Genomic DNA, 24355 nt, shown 5'->3' with positions numbered 1-24355 from the left:
TTTGATATCTCCTCCAATAAGAAAATAAAGATATAGAGGCAAATCAAGATAGTGGTTCATTAAGATCAATATTATCTAGGTTGCATGTAACCATCCTTTCCATTTCTGAATGAATCATTCAAATGGTGCATCCCTGAACAAGTCCACTAAGAAGTAAGTCCCCTTGAGTTCAGTGGGACTTATTGCCAAGTAAATGTGTATAAGATTGCAGCCTTGTTTACATTGAGCAGTCTAATTTAAATGTACTATAGTGGTTTTGTCTCTATGTCTCATTTGGCAGTCTTGATAATGTCTTTATTTATTTTTTAAAACACATGCACGTTAAGTGATTTTATCTTTCATACTTTTTAGCTATGAAACTGATGACTGCATTAGTGAATGTGGCATTAAATCTGAGCATTAACATGGACAATACACAACGACAGTATGAAGCAGAACGAAATAAAATAATTGTAAAACGAGCTAATGATAGACTGGAGCTCTTGCTACAAAAAAGGAAAGAGGTTAGAGCCTTTGTCAATTATTTTAATTTCTAAAGATTTTGATGCAAAATGAGGTGTGCTGTCAGTTGATTGTGAAATTTATCTTGCAATTGCTTAGTTATTGGAACATAAGAATAGCCTGCTAGATCAGGCCAATGAGCCTTCTAGTCCAGCATCCTGCTCTCATAATGCCCAACCAGATGCCTGTGGAAAACCAGGGAGCAGAACATGAGTGCATGAGCACTCTCTTCTCCCACAGTTTCCAGCAACTGGTATTTGGGAGCATTGTTGCCTCCGACTTTGGAGGTAGAGCATAGAAATCATGGCTAGTAGCCATTGACACCCTCTTCTCCATGAATTTGTTTAATCTTTTAAAGTTTTAACACATCCAACACAACGACCAAGTGTGCAAAAGATTCAAATAGAGTGGCATGCCCAAGGTCACCCAGTGACCACATGGGAGAGGTGGGCTCTCCATGCAGTTGTCTAATCCTCTGTTAAAGCTATCCAAGTTGGTGGCCATCACTGCCTCCTTAAAGAGTGAGTTCAATTGTTTGCCTATGTACTGTATGAAGAACAAGGCAAGGACCCTAAATCACCCCAATCATATAGTAAACCAGTATGCCAAGATAGGGTCTTCCATAACTGCCAAGCGTTTGAATAATATTATAAATAAATATGTAAATTCAGATCAAACCTGATTGTATCGAATTAATTAAGAAGTGTAAGCAATTGTGGAAAAAGCCTCTGGTAGGCCTGAATGACCCTTTCTAGCAAGAACCCTTCAATAAGTGAATCTCAGTAGCATATTTAAAGAGTGGGTTGACCTAATGTTAGAAGTTTTTGTTAATAATCACTTGTCAAAGCTACTAAGATTGCAGTGTGCCACATGTCAAAAGTGTTCATGATCTCTTCCTGGCTTGCAAGAGTTCATAATGTCTCTACGCGAAAGATAATAACACATCAATACAAAATACATGGAACTTACTGTACCATGGGTGTAGGCTTGTTTCAAGGAAAGCTAACCAAGACAGCCCTTTAAAAGACTATGTTGACTCCCACCCGCTGGATTTGTGCTGTGTGGAACATTATATACAATGGAGTTTCCTTTTTACCCCTTCTCCAAAAAATGAGTTTTTAGTCTAGTTTACTGTGGGTCCTCAAACTTTTCTGCTAGGTGGCACTGAGCATTAGTTTTTCTATGAAATTCTTACCTCCAGAATTTAGCTACTGTGTCATGAGTCTTCACAGGATTTGGATCCTAGCTGACAATGATCTTACTGTGCCTAAGGCACGATATAAATATAATAATAGCCTATCCGGCTGGGTTTCCCCAGCCACTCTGGGCAGTTTCCAATAAAATATTAAAATACAATAGTGCATCAAACATTAAAAGCTTCCCTAAACAGGGCTGCCTTCAGATGCCTTCTAGTATTGAAGTATTGAAATATTGAAGTACAATGGCTGTAGTTTTAGTTTTCCTGTAGCATGAATAGTGTAAATAGTCAACATGCATGTCATCTGGGTACAAAGGATGGATGTAGAGGATATATTTCTTTTCCTATGCACTCTATCTTGTCCTTTTCCATGGATAATCTCACTTTGGCTAAAGAACTATTGGGCAGTGTCAAAGTGACTCTTCTCCCAACATGTGCACCATACCTGAGAACAAGTGGAGGCCAAGGAAGCATTTCTTTCCAAACTGGGGAGCTGGGCTCAGAGAGCCTCTTAACTGAACTTAGTGCCACTTAATCCCCCTACATTGCTCTTAAGAGAGCTTCTGCTTTCTTTTATGGGATGGTGTCCAACATTGAATCACTTCCTTCCACTCTCTGGTCTTAGATGTCTCTAGATGATTAGGTTCTCTGCAAAAGGTAAAAGTGAGTTGATTGAAAGCATGGTGGGGCAACAGTTCATCAATGCTCATAAATTGCTTTCTCTAAAAGAAACACTCTACCTCACCCCCTAATTGTGTGCACTCTTGTAAGCATATCTTCAAGCTTCATTGTTTCATTAGTATAATTTTAAACTTTTACGGATATTTTATTCATGTTGCTATCCTACTGTATGGAATGTGGGGAACATTTGACCCTCCAGCTTTTGTTGCAGCTACAACTCTCATCAGCCCCAGGAAGCCTGGCGAATGGCAATTGTAATACAGCAACATCTAGAGGGCCAAAAGTTTCCCACACCAGTATGGCATTTGGTAGTGTTCACACACTGAAAATGATTTGTTAATATGCAATTATTTAAACAAATTCACCTGTCCCGTAATCTTTTTTGAGAATTATTTCAGTTTTATAGACATGTATTGTGTCAGTATATCTCTTAAAACTACAGTTTCTTCATTTGGCACTTAATGTATTTTTCAGCTCCAAGAAAATCAGGATGAAATAGAGAATATGATGAATGCAATTTTTAAAGGTGTATTTGTTCATAGATACAGGTGAGTTCAGTTGCTCTGCGCTATAGAACGGGCTAAGCTTTGCTTGTGATTATTTTATTTATCATATTTTACTTACTTTTCAATTCTCTTCCAGGGATGCAATAGCTGAAATAAGAGCAATCTGTATTGAAGAAATTGGGATTTGGATGAAAATGTATAGTGATGCCTTTCTCAATGACAGCTATTTAAAATATGTGGGATGGACAATGCATGACAAGGTAAGATGCTGTGTACCATTTGTCCATTTTCAAGGATTTCAGAATTATTGAGAATAAAGCAGCAAAACTAAACAAAGTTAGTTTCAGTACAGGTACAACATTTTAAATATATATTATCTGTTGGTTTTAAGCAAAATGGAGAAGTACAAAAGTTAAGTTATATGAATTACATTCCAAGAGGTCTTTGAGTCAAAAGCGTTTCACAAGTTGTTGGGTATTGCTTGGGACCAAAGTGCCTGCATGCACATGTTCATCAGGCTCTTTACAGTGTGCCTTGTCAGTAGTGGTGCCATAACCCTGGAATGCTTTTTAGGAAGGCTGTTGGTGTGTGGTAAGCCATAAACTATGGTTTATTGTGAATGAGCAATATGCTAGCACACACTGTCAAATCACTCCTGCTGCACTTCTCTCCTAGTGTGAGCAGGAGCAATCAACCAGGAACCTTAGTTTCTATCAGTGTCTGAACCAGCACATGGTTTTCTTTCTCTACAAACTACAATCTGTGAAACTAAGGCTCTTTCCCAATTTGTGGTTTATTTGGGAAACACAAACTACAAGCTCTGGTTTGGATTATAGCTTGTTGCCCTCACTCGGGAACGAGAGCAGCTGGAGCAATTTGCCAGCATGCAGTAGCGTGCTGTTCATTCACAGTAAGCCATGTTTATGGATTACCATGTTAGAATGCAGCCAGTAGTTGTTTAGATCCCAGTCACAATCATAGTGAGGAAGATTATATTGTTTTTGGGAATATTGCCTGTTTGATCAGGAGAGTGCTTGGTTATTAATATGACAGCAACAAACCAAGAACAGTAAAGACCTGCAGCATTTAACTTTGATTTAGAATAGATGTAGAGCTGTTCAATCAATGAATGCAGCATGTCATGTTGAAAAATGATATTTAAAGCCTCCATGTGTTTGATTTTTTTCTTAGCAAGGGGAGGTAAGACTCAAATGTCTTACAGCTTTGCAAGGGCTTTATTATAATAAAGAACTGAATTCCAAATTGGAGCTCTTCACCAGTCGATTCAAGGTTCGTATTTTTACTCTTTCATTTAAGCTAGCATTTTCTCTCTCTTTCATTTAAGCTAGCATTCCAGACTTTCCATTTTTAACACTTGTCATTTTAAAACTTTGTTTTCTTCCCATCAGGATAGAATTGTGTCTATGACTCTAGACAAAGAATATGATGTGGCAGTGCAAGCAATAAAACTACTTACTCTTGTTTTACAGTAAGTATTTCAGGGCAATATGTGTGTAATATAAACATGTGGAGTTAATTTGTACATTTTGTTTACGTGCACTTTGGCAAAGCTTTGAACATAGAATATCTGTTTTGCAGTGTCACTTTTATTATCTTGCTTATGGGGTTGAAAGATTTTTTTGGGGGGGGGATTCAGTTTTTATCATGCTGGGATACTCTGAGCAGGTTTTTAAATAGTTCTCAACAGCCATTTGTGACAGAAAATGTCATGATTCCTTGATATATTCCAAATTCTTTGGTGGGTTTTTTGTTCATGTTCACAGTGAGCAGCAGGGCAGCCTAAACTGACTTAGTGAGGTCACCTGTTCTGCTGTGGTAATTTTAAAAGTCCACTGATTTCATGGAAGTTATTTGTAGGTGGTGTAAGAATTCCTACAGCATCTTCACCCAGTTTCCAAGCAGCTGCAGCTATCAACTACTTAGCAATCAACTGGATTCACCCTGTCTCCATTATATCATTTTATTGCCAATTACATTTCATTATACTTGAATAAAAATGTCTGAGAGAATTTGGCCCATTTCCCACAGTGCAAATAATATTACATATAAAACTGCTGTAGTACTTGACCAGCCCTCCATTCATAACCAATTCTGGTAGCTATGGGACATGGTAACTGTTGGCGGCAAAGATAACTTAGCTGTCAGCATTTACCTCAGATCACTTACTGTTTTTTTATACAGCTGTTCACAAATTTAACAAGCAGCTAATGAAACTCAGTAAAATGAAACTAGTTATGCAACCCCTGAGCGGTTGGTGTACATGGCTTTGGACTGCAATACATCATGGACCACCTCCCCCCATATGAACCAGTCGACCTTGCAGTCATCATCTGGGGCCTTCTTTGTGTGCCTTTTCTGTGAGAGGTCTGGAGGCCAGCAAAACCATAATGGATTTTCTGGGTTGGCTCCCTGCTTGTGGAAATGCTCTCCCCTGAGATGCTCACCTGACACCTTTGTTCCATAACTTTAGGCACCACGGAAAAACATTCCTCTTCTACCAGTCCTTTGGCTAATTAAACTATCTATGGGGTGCATGCATTAAACTGTGGGGTGCATGCATAGTGTTATCATTTGTTACTGTGATATGTATTTTTGTGCTTTTATATTGTAAACCTAGCTCTGTTGGCTTTGTGGTTATTGTTTCTGTACTTTTATTTTTGTTTACATCGAAATATTAGTCACTTTGCTCCTTTTGATTTTAATGTTAACATCAATTTTGAATCTCTTCGTTCTTCCTTAAGATTTTGGGATATATATTTTTTATTTTCATTTCTAGGAGTAGTGAAGAAGTCCTGACTGCAGAAGACTGTGAAAATGTCTACCACCTGGTTTACTCTGCCCATCGTCCAGTAGCTGTAGCAGCAGGAGAATTTCTTTATAAAAAGTAAGGCAGGATAATGTTTTTGTATAAGTACCACTTATGAAATGATTAATGTTTTCTGTAATTAGCATACTATGGATATGTTTTAAACAAAGTCTCTCCTCATGAGGGAAGCAATAATCGAATGCAGTATAGTTGCTTCAGACTGTAGGAAGTTACACACACAAATATCACAACTAAGTTTTATTTCTCTAGTTGTACCTGAGCAGGAAATATCAGTACTGTGCTATATACAGGCCTATGTCAGAGTCAGTTCCAACCAAATGGGGCTTGATAATGTTAAAGGGGCTAAAGTTTGTTTCTGGACCCCATTTGAAGTGCTCGTTTTGACTTTTAAAAGTCTCATACAGTTTAGGGAAAGTATGCCTGCTCACACTCTGTGGACATCTTGTGCCTTTCACTGCATGCCACAGCTCTAGTAAATGGACAGCCTGAAAATCCTGGTGGTTTTTGTATTTATGGTTCAATTCAGTTAATGACTTAAGGTTTTTTGGTGTGATATCTGACTTGACAAATAACAATTTATGGTTGATTAGCAAATTGGATGATCATAAACCAGGATTTGCAAACTAGTTTCCACTAACTATGGTTAGTGGAGTGTAGGAGGTATTATGCAGACTTAAGATGAGTATAGTTTTATGGAATTCAAAGCATAATACAATAAAATACAATGTGTAATAAACAAAAGAAGCAATTTGGGCATCATTTGGGGGAAAGGGTTGTTTCCATTTCTGATCTGAAGGCAGTGTTCTACTTGGAAGTAAATTCCAGCAGTTCAGTGGGGTTTCCTCCCAAGTAAAACATGCATGGATTGGGGACCTTAATGACTAAAGCCATTTGTGTGTGTGTGGTAATACTGCTGCCCTGAGACGTTCCAAAGCAACTGCATAGGCCAGTGGTGTGCAAACTTTTTTAAAAGAGGGCCGGAAATGAAGGGTTTTTTTAGGGTTGATTAGGTCCTGAAATGAACTTTGGACTTAGGCAGTAATGAGATAGAGCATTGAGTCAGACTTGGTATAAGGCTCCTTCCTGTGTATCTGTTTCAGCGGGACTATGGCTCATTGCCAAGAACATCTTTGCACCCAGAAGGACCTTGGTTCAACTCCCTGCTTTGGTTAGAGCATGGTGATGATAATGCCAAGGTTGCATGTTCAGGCCCCACATGGGACAGCTGCACATTCCTGCATTGCAGGGTTGGACTAGATGATCCTCAGGGTTCCTTCTATCTCCATAATTCTATGATTCTAAATATGCAAGTATTTGCATTCCTGCTATCCTAACCCAACACAACACACACATATTTAAACCAGGCCACTGAGTGTTCAGTCGCCAGAGGTGAATATGCAAGAAAGTGCCTCAGCATTTGCCTGACAGAACAGAAAGTAGAAGTTGGAAAATGTGCCCCCTTTTTTGTTTTTCAAAATGTGGCAACCCTATTATAGGCAACCTTTCCATAGTGTTAGAGGATGAGATCCCACATAGTGCCAGTGTACACAGTGGGAATTCCCCTTCCTCTTCTGCCCCCTACATCTTCCCCCCACCCCATCTATCTCAGAGGGTCCCTCAACCCACTGGAGCAGATTTTGGGGTGCATGGGTGACAGCAAGGAAAATGAGAAATAAAATGTATCACGTGTGCAAATGGAAGTTCACTGCATCAGTAGGGTGCAACAATTGGATATTGTCTATAAAAGAGCAAACTTTTACCTGTTAATAATAGTTAACTGTTGCTCTTGAAAACATCATCTGTCTAGTAAATGCATATACAGCAATTTTTGATATAGCAATAAATGTCTGGTGCTTGTTTTTTTGTTCCCTTGCTTTGAAAGGCTTTTTAGTCGTAGAGACCCTGAAGAGGATGGAATTCTTAAAAGACGGGGGAGACAAGGTCCAAATGCTAACCTTGTCAAGACTTTAGTATTTTTCTTTTTGGAAAGTGAGGTATGTTTATGAGTAACTTGTTCATTTTATAGAACTATAGTTAAGATAAATGCTTGATTTTTATGGTGATTTCTTCCAGAAGAGCATACCAGGCATTCAAGACTTTCTGAATAGTAAGAAGTGTCTCACCCAAGTATAGCAAGTTGCTTAAAAGAGCAGTAAAATAGTTTTGCCACAGTTCATTTTATATACAGTGGTACCTTGGGTTACAAACGCTTCGGGTTACAAACTCTGCTAACCCAGAAGTAGATGCTCCAGGTTGCAAACTTTGCCCCAGGATGAGAATAGAAATTGCAGTGCGGTGGTGGCAGCTGGAGGCCCCATTACTGAAAGCGTGCCTCAGGTTAAGAACGGTTTCGGGTTAAGAATGGACCTCCGGAACAAATTAAGTTTGTAGCCCGAGGTACCACTGTATCTGTTGAACATTTTTTTAAACTAGGATGTCTTTACAAATCTTGTTATTAAAGGGATTATTTATTTTACTGTAGAGGTAGTTTTTGATGATTAAACAGCTGCCTAGAGTGAGGCCGAGGCCTATATTTTTTTGGCTACACTAATTAGTGGAAAATGAGTTCATGAAAAGTTTTGGCTACTCTTTTAAGAGTATGAATATAAACAATATGGCCAGGAAGATTGAACTCATAGGCCACATTTCCTTTGCTCTTCTGTGCACCTCCAAATCTCTCCCTTTATGATTATTGCTGACACTGTTTAGCATTGACAGTTTTGATAATAGAAGCATGAGGGGAGAAGAAGAGTTGTCTGATTTGAGGTTCCTTGAGTGTTTTGCTGTGATTAGATCTTTCAAATAACCATGACTGTCACTGTCAATTAAAATGCAGCACACATTTCTGAATAAGTAAACCAGTTCAGGATGCTTAAATACACTTGTTTCAAGGGGTCATCATAGTAACTGCAAACAAGTAACAAAACATTTTCCTGGTTAATTGCCCATAATTCTGTTCAATATTAACACTTCCCTTTGAAATTATAAATAACAGGAATTAGTATTAGCTCTTTCACAGCTTCAACAACAGTAGGGCTTTTCCTAACCATTGGGGTATACATATTAACTAGTTTTCCTGAGACAAAATGTTAAATACAGTTGAATCTTTTTTAGTTACATGAGCATGCTGCTTACTTGGTGGACAGCATGTGGGATTGTGCCACTGACCTCTTGAAGGACTGGGAATGTATGAATAGTCTTCTGTTGGAGGAGCCACTCAATGGAGAAGAACGTAAGATTTCACTGTATTCTTCAGCATCAAACTTTTTCATAAGAAGACTTTATAGTCTGGTTGGGAAGGGGTTTTGAGTTTAGAGAGGTTTCCTTTCTCATGGAAGAGAAAGGGAAGCTCTTTTGTGTACAGAAATCTGGGTTGCAACCATTGGTTAGCAAATAGTCCATATGTCTTGCAGTCCATAGGTCAGTTTGGTTCTATGCATATTTTCTTGGAATGTACTCTTGGATTGGACATACTCTTTATGAAGCATAGTTTGTAGCCTAAATCTGTTGAATTTTTGTTGTTGTCTTCAACTTGGGGATCAAATGAAATATGTATATGTTTAATAAACAAGTTCTCCAGAGAACTATAGAGTGGATCTTGCAGTGATGAGGAGCGAAATCCACTTTCCCTTGGTCTCTCACCATGATTTTTTAGTATACAAAGTTATACTATAGTATACAAAGTTATACCCCCTCCGCTATTTTATAGTCAAACCAGCAAATGTGTTTTAATAAACAAACAGATGTCTGGTTGCTCCTCAGTTTTTCTGTATAGGTATTGTGGTTGTAGGAATAATGCTGTCTTGCAGACTTATACTGAAACATCATCCCTGATAATTTTATTAAACATTTGAAATCATTTTAATACTAAATCAGTACCTTGAGTTAATTCTGCAGATCAGTACCCTTGCTCCTGCTTTGTTCTTATCATGTGAATCTCTCATTTACTTTATTCTGTAAAAATAATACTGCTGTCTTCTTAAAGAAAGCATTAAAATGCAAATACAGCCTTGAATCTAGTACAAAAGCTGTAAAACATTACTGTTACTTCCAAACCTGAATTCAAATTCATAATTGTACACATTTGTTGTTTTCTACTTAATCTTGATGCCCCAGTTGCAAGTTTAAGCTATTAACATAATTCCAGTGGAAAACCTTTATTACTTATATCTAAGGCTTCATAAGCAGGTACGTTATTAGGAAAAATGAGTTGAAATATTTTGATCTTTTTTATAATTTCAGCTTTAACAGACAAACAGGAAAGTGCACTAATTGAAATAATGCTGTGTACAATTAGACAAGCAGCTGAATGTCATCCGCCTGTAGGAAGAGGCTCAGGAAAGCGGGTATGGTTTTGTTTTTGTAAACTTATAGTATGGCAGTAGTGCTGAATTCATTCTCATATTTGATTTTAATAATAAGGCTTTCTAGCAAATGAAAAACTGTGTTGGTAATTCTTCACATATGTTGTGACAGATGGATGCAGTACAATGTCAGTAATGTTGCATTGTTAAAATACGTATCAAAAGACCCTATAGTTGTGTCCCAAAAGCCTTTTAACTTTCATTGGATTATTACATTAAATCAGAATAAGATGTGCTGATTGGAAGATGAACTCATGCCTAGTGTACATATTAGTGAAAGTATCTTAACTTTAACTAAATTATCTTTTGTCTCAAAGACCAGAGTAAAGCAATCCAAGTTCCAATACTGAAATTTGGTCATAGAATTGTGGCACATTTTTGTAGCATTAGCACTTATTAATTCTACGATGCAATAACTTTATGTAGTGTAAATTGTGTGGCTGTTGAAAACATGATTCTATACCCATTGCTTAACTTTGGTTGTACATTGGTTAGAGGATTCAGTTAATAAGCAACTAATAAATGTAAACAATAAATTTTAGTTTGCTCCATTATATGAATCTGTTCATACATGTGGCATCTGTACCAAATTCCCTACACATAATTGTTACTGGGAATGCATGAGCACATGGATGGGTGGGGATTCTGGCGCAGCTGCTGCACATCTGAGCCACGCCTGTTCTTTATTTTATATATTAACTCCAGAAAGTAGTACAGCATAGCATGTCTTTGAATAACAATTGCTGGAGAACAACAGTGGGATAGAGCTATTGTTCTTGTGTCCTGCTTTTGGGTTTCCCAGGGGCATGTGGTTCGCCACTGTTGAAAACAGGATGCTGGACTATATTGGCCTTTGGTCTGCCGCAGCAGGCTCTTGGGTCTACTATGAGTTACATTTTTATAACTTAGTAAGTTACTGGTTGCACTAAACAACTGTTGAAACTGTTTATATGATCACTTATTTAGTTATAACTATCCTTGCACTTTCAATGTAGGTACTTACGGCAAAGGAGAAAAAAGCACAGTTGGATGACAGGACAAGGATCACAGAACTTTTTGCTGTGGCACTCCCTCAGCTGTTAGCAAAAGTGAGTGATTTATTTCTCTCTCTTTTTAAGACCACAATTACATAGGAAGCTGCCTATGCAGTCTCAGACTATTGGTCAGTCAATCTCAGTATTGTTTACACTGACTGGGCGGCTCTCCAGGATTTCAGACAGGAGTAACTTTCTCAGTCCTAACTAGAGAAGCCAGGGATTGAACCTGGGACCTTTTGCATGGAAATAATGTGCTTTGCCCTTTTTGTGCAATTTTCCACTGGTCCCAGTGCTTGAAGAGGCATACAGAAAGATTGCATTTGGAGAAGTTACTTGGTTAATGAAGTTAACAGTGTTGATTAATAATGAATATTTTTGATTTCTTGGTGAAACTCATGTCTGGAATTGTAGAATGCATAATTTGATAGAAAGCTGGTATTAAAATTTAACAAATACATGATTATGTGGGGCACTTTTGTTTTCTTTTAAAATATTTGAGCTTTGTTTTCTTTATCAATTTCTACAGTATTCTGTAGATGCAGAGAAAGTCACCAACTTGTTACAGTTGCCACAATATTTTGATTTGGAAATCTACACAACAGGGAGATTAGAAAAGGTAAGTAAATTTGCAAGTATAGAAGAATAAAGGGAATAAAAACTGAACAAATCCTCCTGTTAAACAGATAATTGTATATTGGGGGTTAGCAGCATTCCATAGTTCCCATTGCAGGCTTGGCTATGGAGCAGATAGCTTCAAGAGAATGCAACTCTTGTAACAGGTGAAGCGAATACCTACCTCTTTTGAAATATGTAGTTTTAAAGAAATTCCTTTTGGGTTTGCTTGTTTGTTTGCTTGCTTTTGTTTGTTTGTTCTACTTGATCAAATAACCAGAAAAAATGTTTGCTGTGCTTACTTGATAATTTTTATTTGTCTTTTGTAGCATTTGGATGCCTTATTGCGACAGATCCGGGATATTGTTGAAAAGCACACCGACACAGATGTTTTGGAAGCTTGCTCTAAAACGTACCATGCACTCTGTAATGAAGAGTTCACAATATTTAACAGAGTGGACATTGCAAGAAGTCAGCTAATGGATGAACTGGCTGACAAATTCAATAGACTTCTTGAAGATTTTCTGCAAGAGGCATGTATCTTGTTTTAGTTGTGTGTTTGTTTTTTTTTATTTCTTGCTTTAGCATTCAAGCTAGCATTCTCACTGGTCATCGCTCCTTGTAAGAACAAAAAACCTCAACAATTGCAAGTACTTCATATATGGCCTGAAATAGAAAGCATTGATAGTTGTTGATTTTGTGAGTGCTTTTCATTTGAGCTACTCATAAAATATTACTTTACCATTTATTGAAGATACTTACTTTTACTGCAACTGTATAATTTTTTAACAGGGTGAAGAGCCTGATGAAGATGACGCTTATCAGGTCCTATCAACATTAAAGCGAATCACTGCTTTTCATAAGTAAGTACAGGAACAGCCTGTTCGCTTCTTGCAATTCTCAACTCTTTGTTTTAATAAGAAATTTAAATTCTAATCACTGAGAAGTTTTAAAAGTGCTAAAATTAAACTATTTATTTCAAAAAATAATTTTTAAAATAATTGACAGTAGTGCTGTGATCATTTTAGCAGCCATGTATTATGCAGGCATTTGACTACTTTCTGCTCAATATGCCCAACTTCTGTTCCTGCTGGTCTTTTCCCCTATTAACATTACCACATTTCATGTTTGTGTAAAGAGGCATTCACTCTTTTAATACTAGAGAGAGAGTACCACCAGTTAGTCTTCATGTTAGCTCTTTCTTTAGAACCACTTACTTAGGGAAAGCTGTGTATGAATCTGTCTTGTCTTGTTTGAAGGTGGACATTAAAAACCTGTATATGTGTCCACTACCTACGTGTCTTCTATGTACACTCCCAATATTAAGCTGAGGGAAGGTTCAGCATCTTTTTTGCTAGAGTTACAGTGTGCTTTTTAAAAAAAAATATGAATGAGTTTACCCTTATTCTTATACCCACAGGAAATTCATATGTAAGAGAATAAAGAAATATTGTCTTACTACATGAAATGAAAGAGACCAAATATATGGATGCTGCTTCAGACAGCAAAATTTTAAAATAATTAGGCAACAAATCTTACAACACTTAACATATTTTTATCTAAAGAGTAAAAGAATCCTTAACTATTCCAAAAAGTTTCATTACTTGCTTGAAGTCAATTGTTTCCTGAGTCTTCAGGTTATCTTACTGTTGACTATGTGGGACACATTCCTTTACAGGAGATGTTGATTAAATTTTGCTGGTAACCAGATTATTTCTGCAGTACGTTACGTAAATAGTCTTAGGAGGTTAGGATGGTTGCTCAGTGCTTTCCAGGACAAATTTGAGATAAGAACTAGACCAAGATCTGGAAACTTCATTTAGGAATATATTTTATATTGAATGATACCAACTGTGCTGATGCCACAATCTATTCTACAGTAAAAAGCTATTTACAGATTGGCACCCCTGTTTCCTTCCTCTTCCAATACAGGGGAAGGGGCAAGGAGGGAAAATCAGGCACATTGCATCCTCCATGACTTGGTGCTGTGCAAAGCACACTGGAACTCTGTAGCAGGAGTGGGGATATTTATTCATATCAAGGGTTGTATTCCATTATGGGGAACCTTCTGGGGGCCACATGACTGTTGTGGGCAGAGTCAGAGGCAAAAGTTGGGGCTGCAATAGGTGTGGCCTAGAGAGGTATGAGGACCACCTAAGGTTTCCTCTTCTGTGGTGATAACATGTCTAGATCTGTTATAAGGAGAGTAATTCAACTAAGGCCTAAGGGTAGTTGCACTGTGCTGCTTGCACTGTATTGCAAGGAATACAGTAATCAGTTCATTGCAAAGTGGGAGAGAAGGTGTGATGAAATTGAACTGTTCATTTTCTTTCTATTTCAGTGCTCATGATCTGTCAAGATGGGATTTATTTGGTTGTAACTACAAGTTATTAAAAACAGGCATTGAGAATGGAGATATGCCTGAACAGGTTTGTATATTTAAAAAAGCAGTAATAGGAAAAATACATCTAAGAAAACAAAAATCACAGTCCTTTTTTTAATAACCATTTTATCTTGTGTTTTAAACACAGATTGTTATTCATGCTCTGCAGTGTACTCACTATGTAATCCTTTGGCAGCTAGCAAAAATTACTGACAGCAGTTCTACAAAGGTAAGCCTTGTTATGATGATGGTGGCAACTTATAGTTTCATAGAATGAAATGTGTAATAGCAGTGTGTCACCAGGTCAAGCTACTTGAAGTGCCTGTCAGTATGATGGGGGGCGGGGAGAGAAGGACAGCTGGTAACCCTTCTGACCTCTGAAGGGCAGGGTGGATTTATTGAGCTGAGGGAGGGAGGTCTCTCATTTAAATGACATAAATGGGACATCTCTTTTCAGCCACTTATTTCTATGTGTAATGAGGAGAACAGAGGAATGCAATGTGTGATCCAGAAACCTGCTTGAAACTTGCACAGGGTATAATTCCAAGGGTCAAATAAGCTGCAATTATACTACATGTTTTTTGTTTCTTTTCTTAGATCATTTCTATTTTATGACAAGTTCTTAGTTAACATACATTTTTTGTTTAACAAGCAAGTATAATTTAAAGAATTGCATATTATTTAACATTCTGTTTCAAAGGAGGATCTTCTACGCTTAAAGAAACAGATGAGGGTATTTTGTCAAATCTGCCAGCACTACCTTACCAACGTAAATACTGCTGTTAAAGAACAGGTTAGTCACTGTTTTACTACTTGGCCCCTTTGTATGTAAGTGATTTGAAGAAACATACACACACACATCGTAATTTTAAGCAAATCTTGATTTTCCTCAATTGTGTAATAGTGTAAATTGTTAGGATGCTAACTTTTAGAATATTGGAAAGGCAGTATCTTTAGATTGTTTCAGCATATGGCATATGAAAACACAATTTTGTTTGATATTTTAGTTGAATAATTTCTAGCCCTGGGGTTGCCATTGCAGTGCTCAATGGCAACCTGGTACCCCAGAACACCTACATTAGTTCCACCGCCCTGCCCAACAATCAATTAAGAAAATTGATTTTTTTATTTTAAAAAAGGGCTTTCAGCTATTTTCAACCCAGAATGCTTCTAGGTACACATGGGCCTGGATGGTAGATGGACTGGAAATTACTCAGGTACTGCCTTTAGAAAGGTGAAATATACATGTGCTAAAATACATAGCTCTCTCACTAGATTTAGTAGAGCTCCTCAGAATAAAAGGTAAGCTGGGGGAGGGGACTGTTTCATTAGGTTTTTGTTTTATTTTATTGGATGTCATTCTTTTGGTGTTTGAAAGGTTAATATTTAGATAAATGGGAAACTTAGTTGGATCCTTACTTTACAAGTTTAGCATATCATAATCTCTGGTTGATGATGACTATAACTGTTTATTGGATAGCTTGCCACAATAATACAATCATACTAAAATCTGTTAATGCTTAAAATCGGAAGAATAAGGTGGGTCCTAAAACATCTCAGGTGTCAAAGGTCAGGGTCTTCATAATATGACAGACACAATGTAATGATGGTGTGGGAATTCCACATCTAACAGCCTGCAACAGAAATATATATATATATAATCGAGAGCCAGTGTGGTGTAGTGGTTAAGAGCGGTCGTCTCGTAATCTGGGGAACTGGGTTTGCGTCTCTGCTCCTCCACATGCAGCTGCTGGGTGACCTTGGCCAGTCACACTTCTCTGAAGTCTCTCAGCCCCACTCACCTCACGGAGTGTTTGTTGTGGGGGAGGAAGGGAAAGGAGAATGTTAGCCGCTTTGAGATTCCTTAAAGGGAGTGAAAGGCGGGATATCAAATCCAAACTCCTCTTCTTCTAATTATGGTTCTTATCATTATTTTTTGCAGGCCTTTACAATTTTGTGTGATGTATTAATGATCTTCAGTCATCAGATTATGTCAGGAGGTCGTGACATCTTAGAGCCGCTAGTTTATACTCCTGACTCTTCATTGCAAGCTGAAATGTTGAGTTTTATTCTCGATCATGTCTTCATTGACCAGGATGATGATAACAACAGTGCAGGTATAAGGCTGTGAAATCATCTTCTAATCATATTGACAGAATCTGAATATAACCCAAAAGACTTGGGTTCTCCCTTAATCTACTAAATCACTGGCTTCCTCAGAATAGCTTGCCTGTTATCTTATCACATGAGTTCTCAGCTGCAGTCTGAAGTGGTACAGTGAAGACACATGTTTATCACTTGAGTGGGAATTAGGCCCTAGCTTTCACCATATTTTCATCATTGCAGTCTAAATTGTAGTAACTCACGTTAGCTTAGAATATGTCATTTACAAGAGTTAGAACTTTGTGGCCTTGCATCGTGTCCTGCTTTCAGTTACCTTTAAAAGATTGCTCTATGATTCCATGAAATACCAGTCTAAGTGTAAATTCTTGTAAAAAAGTTGGAAAGGGATCATACAAGAAATGAATAAAGAGAACTTAAATCAACTACGAAAACTATTCTGTGCTACAGTGTACTTAAAGTTTTATTTTCTTTTTAAAGATTGCCTTGTTAATACAGTGTAGCTGGCAAAGCATTTGATAGTCACTCCCCCCCCCCCCGCTGTCATAGGTTATTTTCAACAACATTTTCAGCAGCTGTTAATAAAGGTCCAGTTGATGAGAATTGATTTTTTAATGCTGTGCACCTTATTTCATTTCTTAGATGGACAGCAGGATGATGAAGCCAGTAAGATTGAAGCTTTGCACAAAAGAAGAAATTTGCTTGCAGCTTTTTGTAAACTTATTGTATATACAGTGGTGGAAATGAATACTGCTGCAGATATTTTTAAGCAATATATGAAGGTAATTCAGCATTTCTGATCTTCTGAAAATGGTGGCGTGGGGCTTTCATGTTAACTGGTTGCTGTCAGCTAGCATGTTCTCATTTTTCAAGTATTTTATATTTCCTTTTTATGTGTGGCTGTTAGACCATAAACAGTTCACATACTTGATTCATATTAGAATACATTTGTTTTCCTTATGTCTTGTATTGATAGAATGCATGTCTTGCCTGGGCCCTGGGGAATGTCTTGTTAAATTGTAGTTAAATGAAATATTTTAAAGTCCTTTTTTAGTATCTCTTCAATTGACTTCTTGACACTGTTAAGAAGTGACTGTTTGCTGTCAGCAAGTCAAGCTGTTTTGTGTGTTTTCTCTCCCTTGTAGTATTACAATGATTATGGAGATATAATCAAAGAAACAATGAGTAAAACAAGGCAAATAGATAAAATCCAGTGTGCAAAGACTCTGATTCTCAGTTTACAACAGGTAAGTACTTCCTCAATTAAAGTACCTGATCCCAATGGTTGCTAAAAACGGACCTTATTAAAATAAATTAGTGCTACTCAAGTTATAGGAGTAATTCTATTTATATCTGAGTCCATTGTTACGCCCATGAAGCTCTGCGATACTTAATGCTAACTTTAATAAGCATTGACAATTAGGAAATTTCTGGGAACAAATCACATTTCATATGTTTGTGATTTCTCTCAAAGAGAAATTCAATCACTTAAATGTAGGCGAGTGTGCATGGGCCATGTGTTGGACTACCCTCACCTGAAGGAACAGGGTTTCCCATGTGTTTCCCTCAGTCTCTAAATTAATGGGTTGAATAATATTTGTCAGCTTGCATCACCCTGCAGGCCATCAGACGATAATTCTGAAATACTTTAATAAATCCTTATTAATTAATATTAATGCCCAAGTTCATAATGTCCAAATTCATTAAGCACATATCTTCTATGCTCTTCTTCACCTTGCATATATTTTAGAACTAGTACTAACACCAAATTGCAAAAGGTTTACTGAAAATAAGTTGACATATGGGTATGCACATTGTAAGCTTCAATCAAGTTTTGGGGGATGGAATTCAGCAGACAGAATGCTCTGTACACTTCATTGTATTGTTATAAGTAATACTCCCGTCTTTATAAACTTATATCTTGCTGGAGTGTAAGCAAAATTATTATTTTATGTTGAAAGACTAGCTCTTAAGATGGTTTTGGTTAAAGTTGGTAGAAGAAGCTCATTTTGTAAGATTTGGGGAAATAGTCAGATTATGCATTAAATTATACAAAAGTTTATTAAGACTGAAAAATGCTTTCTTTATGCAGCTTTTCAATGAGATGATTCAAGAAAATGGGTATAACTTTGACAGATCATCACCAACTTTCAGTGGCATTAAGGAGTTAGCTCGACGTTTTGCTTTAACATTTGGACTCGATCAACTGAAAACAAGAGAAGCCATTGCTATGCTACACAAGTAATTGCTCCCATTTTTTTGTTTTTTGTTTTGTTTTGGAAAACACAAATGCATTCTGGAGTTTTGAATTACTATTTAACTTTTTGTGAATTTTAATGTGTGATCAGTTTCACCATTTCTAGCAGGTGTGACCAGTTTCACCATTCTAGCCAATTCAGTCTTTGTGGTAGGGGTAGAACCTGTGGTGCAGAGGCCAAATATAACTCTCCAGGCATATGTGAACCTCAGTTTGAAAGATTTGCCACCTATGTAACTTCCTGTAATTTCAGCAATACTATCACACAAACCCCTTGGAGGTCTGTGAATTTTACTCCATCTGCTGCACAATAGCTTGCTTTCTTCTAGCCTAGCTGGGCATATCAGAAAGTAGACCATGATATTTCTGAAGCTTTTTTATGATGATAAGGCTGTAGTTTAGTGGCAGAGAACCTGTTTTGCATGAAGAAGCTCTGAGGTTCAAGACCTAGCTTCACCTTTGTTTTTCAAAGTTGGGCATCAGGCAGTGGTAGACTTTCATAAAGCACTTTCATATGTGCACACAACACCAAAAAGAAAAGTGTCATACTTTGAATTTCCTGTGTTCCATGAGAATACAAAAACAAATAGGAAAAATCCTTTTAGCTTCATTTAAAATGTTTAATTTTAATTGAGAACAATATTTCACTCACAGTTGTAAAATACATGATTTGCAATATTTGAAATGTAAAAAATACTGTTTACCCTTTTGAAATATTTTTCTAGCATCAATTGTTTTGGAGCCTTTTCATGTCAAAGGGAAATCTTACTGTATGTTTTTCATTTTTTTGCGCTTTGTGAAAACTTATTTATAACTGCTCACTTCAATTCTTAATTGTTTTCAGGGACGGCATAGAGTTTGCTTTTAAAGAGCCTAACCCTCAAGGTGAGAGCCATCCACCATTAAATCTGGCATTTCTTGATATATTGAGTGAGTTCTCATCCAAACTTCTCAGGCAAGACAAAAAAACAGTGTAAGTACATTCTTTATATTTGGATTTTCTTACAAGCTACACAGATGTCTTTTAAGTATCATCATTTGTTCTTTTAAGAACATTTCTGTAATATATTTCTCTGAGAATAGCTGTGCCTTAATGTGGAACACTTTATCTTCAGTTTGCTTAATAATTAATTAAAATAGAATTGTTTCAGAATGTTGTGGGTGGACAAACTTTAGCACTGGGACATAGTGCCCAAGTCTTCTTGTTGCTGTTTAAGACACTAGAATTAGAACAAGATATACATGTAGGTTGTCCATGATGTATGGAGCAAGAATAACTTTTACCAAAAATTCCGGAGGAGAATTTGATAGTAGTTCCAGAGCCAATATTCCATTCCATTCCATTCTAGCTCTAGGGGTCTGTTTGCTATTACATTCCAGATTAGGGCCAACTCAACAGTCCTTTCTAACTTGATGCAGTCTGCTAGTGGGGTGCAGAATTATAATTACAATTAATATTACAATTATTATTATTAAATTTGTATACGACCCTTGATCCAAAGATCACAGTGTGGCTCATAACATACAAATACCAAATGAGAACACAAAATACATAATAACCCAAAAACAAAATGAGCAGATGTAAGAATGGCTAGAGTTTGTGCTGACAAAAGCAATACATGGACATGGCTGCTAGCTGTTTTGTTATTGTAGGGAGAATTGCTACTTAAATGCTGTTTCTGTCTTTAGACCTTTGAATTTAAAAGCTTTAGAGAACTGTGTCATTACTTTTGATATTTGTATGTTAAAGATATATCCAGTGTGTGTTAGTAATAATTTATTGTTCCTTATTAAAGGTACGTATATCTGGAGAAGTTCATGACTTTTCAGATGTCTCTCCGAAGAGAAGATGTGTGGCTTCCACTCATGTCTTACAGGAACTCTTTGCTAGCTGGGGGTGATGACGATACTATGTCAGTCATTAGTGGAATCAGTAATCGAGGGTCTACAGTAAGGAACAAAAAAACAAAACCAGCTACAGGGAAGCGGAAACTACCAGAAGGTTTGGATTTTTAATTTTTTCATTGCAGCATGTTTGGCTTTCAACTTGAGAAGTGCTAAAATGTAAACTGTAGTACAGTTCCTGATTTCATTTAATGGGAAGGCCTCTCTCACAAAACCTTAGCTATTTGTAGCCCACTGTTTCCAAAGATCTGACCCAGCTGTCATATATAAAATAAGAAAGCTTTCAGCTTAATTTGGCTTAGTGAAAATAGCATATTTATTGTACTCCAAACCACTGACTTGTGTGATCCTGCCTCCCGTTGTGGTTTTCTGAAACCATAGTTGCTCTTCTGGGACTTCTGACAGACCTTGGGCAAACTTTTGTTAGGGCCAGAAAGGGATTTCTATGAGTTGAAGCGGTTTTGCAGATGCATGTTTTGCAGGCAAGGCTGGGTTGGCAGGAAACGACCTATCAGTGGTGGTGAGGATGAATGACTCTATGCCATATTCCTGATAGCCATATAATTTCAGGGAGTGGTAATTGGAGCCATATAATTTTAGGAAGTGGTAATTGGATTTTCTGCATTGAGTCTATGCCTGTTGATTATTTTTTCCTGCAGTACTGGAGGGGACCATCAGGTGAGTTGCTCCCGTAGTCAGGCAGAGCTAATGTGCCTACTAAGTGGGAATGAGATGTTGTTGTTATTTGTGTTGAGGTCTACTGCCAGGTCTGTGCAACCACACTAGCTCTTTTTCTTCCTTTGACTTTCCTTTCTTGGAGTTACTGACAAGGGGGACACTTAAAAAAGAAGAAAGGAACTCAAGAAAAAGACAAAGACTTAATCTTTTGGAGGTAACCAGTACAGGCAGCACTGCCTAGCAAGTACAGTGCTTCCAGCCCAGAAGTCTTGTTGGAGGGAGGCAGGGGCAAAGGAGGGAAGCGCTCAGAGCTACAGAAAGCAAAGGGTTGAGCAGCTAATGTGGTAGGCCTATTCCTGCCAATCAATCTGTCCCCTGGCATTTGTTCCTGATGACCTTAAGCCTCCTGAAATGAGGTTTCCCTGCATTCATCAGGGAAGTTGTGCCAATCCAGGATTGGACAGTGGTAGGTCAGGAGCTGGGAGTGGCTAGCCCAGATTGTCTCACTCACCCATGATTAACCAGGCCTTTACTCTGAATTTGGCAGATTGTTTTGGTGAGCAGCCCTGTAGCAAACCAGCTGCAGGAAGGACCTAGACCCCATCTGCTTTCTCTACATCCTAAAGAGTGTGCTCTGGGTCCAATGGCTTCACACATGTCAATCACAGTGGAAGCAGCGGGGGCTCATCTGGGGAGTCCATAGCAAGCACCCAGTCACAGAAGAGTTTAAGCAGCTGTGCCTCAGGACAGTTAAGACTCAAAGACTGGGCAAGAGACTCCAAGATATATAAGATATATTAATAAGCATCCTTGAGGGAAGTACCCTATCTGAGAAAGGTTCTCATTGAAGTGAAAGTAGTTTGCTTTGCTTTGTACAAAATGATAGTTTCTTGCCAGGGTATTTTATTAGTGCACTGTACTCTTAGAGACGTGACCTATATCACTGCAGTTTTGTTTAGTTGTTTTAGTTAAGGGTTTTGAATTCTAAAGCTGTTTTATCTCTTTAGCTGAGGAAAGCAGCAGTAGCGACAGCATGTGGATGAACAGGGAGCAGACAATGCACACACCTGTCATGATGCAGACGCCGCAGCTCACTTCCACCATCATGAGGGAGCCCAAAAGATTGCGGCCTGAAGAAAGCTACATGGGTGTCTATCCAATGCAGCCTGAACACCACCAACCTCCACTTGATTACAAGTATATACACACTTCTCTCCTTTGTGCTTTGCTGCTACTACTGAAATATTTGGTCTGCCCTTCTTTTAAAATCTTGTTTATTCTTCTTTCAAGTACGCAGGTAACATGGATGTTAGCTCAAAGGCAGCAGGAAGAAGTAGCGAGACAGCAGCAGGAGAGAGCAGCCATGAACTACGTGAAGCTGAGAACCAACCTGCAGCATGCCATGTAAGCTCAAGCAACAGTTGCCTATATATAATGTTGCTTATTCTTCGCTAGTATGTTTTGTCCTTGGGTTTACATTATTTATCTCTTAACTGTAGTCCTTGTGCCTTGATACATCTGGCCAAGATCTAAAGTACTCTGAAACTAGCTTCCTTTGGGGGTTCAGTCTCAAGTTTCTCACATGAACTTTCCCAATGCCACACAGCAAAGTGCCTTTGAAATTGGTGGAGTTCTAGTACAACAACAACAACAACAACAACAACAAAATATTATTATTATTAATGCCACCCATCTGACTGGGTTGCATAAAATCACAGTAAACATCAAATGTTTAAAATGTTTCATTCTTTTGGAACAGCTGTTCTCAACCCATTCATTCTGCCCTGCGTATCTGAATGATAAGGAAGGGGTGCAGTGTTTGCCACATTGGACACAAATTTATATCAACAGTACTAGCTAGCTTGCCAGGGGGTGGGGTGGGGGATAAGGAGGAATTGCAATTGCACTAGTTCCAGAGCCATAGCAGGATATAAATGGGAAGACAAATGAGAATACAATGTGGACTGCACTCAAGGAATATTTGTCTTTGGCTGGAACCCTGGACAGTCATTTCACGTGGTGCAAGCCTTTGAATGCAGCCATCATCTTAAAAGAGTTGCTGAATCCCTTCTCATAGTTAGTTAGAAATGATGCATTATGTGCCTGCATATAAGGAGGGCAAAGCACTAGCACATCTGATGCTTTCTGAAGCCGCTTACTCTTTAGAAACTGCTAGTGTTGGGTCTTGATGCAAACTGTATCTTTGAGATTGTTCTTAATTTATGTTTCAAACATACGTATTGGTGAACGGCTAGGCATTGTTCACACATTTATTTATTACATTTTAAAGTTGTTTCATTCTCTGAGTGACTTTTTTTTTGAGATAAGCTTTTGAGAGCTTCCAATAGTCAAGTTTTTATTGCCAGTGCTTACTTTCTGTAAGTAAATTGATGGCAAATGCCAATGGATTTTTTATATAAGTTATATGTATTACACGACTAAGTTAAAATTCTGTATTACTATTTAAATACCAGTCGACGTGGCACAAGTCTAATGGAGGATGACGAGGAGCCAATTGTGGAAGATGTGATGATGTCATCAGAAGGGCGCATTGAAGATCTCAATGAAGGCATGGATTTCGATACCATGGACATAGATTTAGTAAGAAAAATCAATTACTGCTATCTTAAAGCTTTTCCTCTGCTGTATCTGTCTTCATAAAATGGCTATAGCATTGCACTGATTCTGCCACAGCAGGTTTTAGGCTGCAATTGTTGCTTTTGTGCGAACTAAATCTGGATGCACCATTTCTTTGCCTAGTATGTCAACTAAATTAAATGTTAACAGATCTCTGGATTTTATTCACTGGCTGACACATTTTAAATAAAACTTGTAGAAGTATGTGTATTAATTTTAGATGGTCTAAGCAGATTGCATAAATAAACATCCAAATATGATGATACTTGGTTTGCTTTTCAGCCACCATCAAAGAACAGGAGAGAGAGAACAGAGCTAAAGCCAGATTTCTTTGATCCTGCTTCAATCATGGATGAATCTGTAAGTGTGATATGACAAGCTGGGTAATGTATTTAATTGCAATATTTGATGATCTACAAATTAGTTTGTCAGGGTAAACATCACTTCCTCCTTAGCAGCTGTGGTAAGGACTTTCTACTTGGCTCAGAGCTTGGAAGGTGCTAGCACATAAATTCTGCGTTCATTCCAGAAGTACTCCCAGTTGAGCCTGAAGGTTGCCATGAAATGGGCTGCCCCTTCCTCCTGAGTTTGTATCTAGTAGGGGGATTGCTCCTGACCTCTAGTTAC

At 37.8% G+C, this 24355-nt stretch overlaps 1 protein-coding gene across 6 annotated transcripts in view; it reads left to right on the top strand.

The window, feature by feature from the left end:
• The window catches only part of STAG2 (STAG2 cohesin complex component), a 65906-nt gene that overhangs the window by 36753 nt on the left and 4798 nt on the right, over positions 1–24355 (top strand). For 5 of the 6 annotated variants that reach the window (XM_081897109.1, XM_081897106.1, XM_081897108.1 and 2 more), the window contains 26 exons: positions 352–503; positions 2855–2928; positions 3023–3146; positions 4078–4176; positions 4296–4375; positions 5684–5791; positions 7617–7728; positions 8849–8966; positions 9977–10080; positions 11094–11186; positions 11662–11751; positions 12077–12280; positions 12540–12610; positions 14089–14176; positions 14279–14359; positions 14831–14923; positions 16073–16247; positions 16894–17033; positions 17397–17498; positions 18344–18492; positions 19353–19481; positions 20305–20510; positions 22099–22288; positions 22382–22495; positions 23563–23692; positions 24011–24088. In XM_081897109.1, the coding sequence (XP_081753235.1) occupies positions 352–503; positions 2855–2928; positions 3023–3146; positions 4078–4176; positions 4296–4375; positions 5684–5791; positions 7617–7728; positions 8849–8966; positions 9977–10080; positions 11094–11186; positions 11662–11751; positions 12077–12280; positions 12540–12610; positions 14089–14176; positions 14279–14359; positions 14831–14923; positions 16073–16247; positions 16894–17033; positions 17397–17498; positions 18344–18492; positions 19353–19481; positions 20305–20510; positions 22099–22288; positions 22382–22495; positions 23563–23692; positions 24011–24088 (3104 nt within the window). The remainder of the gene's footprint in view (positions 1–351; positions 504–2854; positions 2929–3022; positions 3147–4077; positions 4177–4295; positions 4376–5683; positions 5792–7616; positions 7729–8848; positions 8967–9976; positions 10081–11093; positions 11187–11661; positions 11752–12076; positions 12281–12539; positions 12611–14088; positions 14177–14278; positions 14360–14830; positions 14924–16072; positions 16248–16893; positions 17034–17396; positions 17499–18343; positions 18493–19352; positions 19482–20304; positions 20511–22098; positions 22289–22381; positions 22496–23562; positions 23693–24010; positions 24089–24355) is intronic. The other variant, XM_081897110.1, reaches the window with a different exon arrangement.

Source organism: Podarcis melisellensis (genome assembly GCF_964234715.1).
Source record: "Podarcis melisellensis genome assembly, chromosome: Z".
Lineage (NCBI taxonomy): Eukaryota > Metazoa > Chordata > Lepidosauria > Squamata > Lacertidae > Podarcis > Podarcis melisellensis.
The sequence above is the reverse complement of the archived record's forward strand: the minus strand, read 5'-3'. Positions and strand labels throughout refer to the sequence as shown.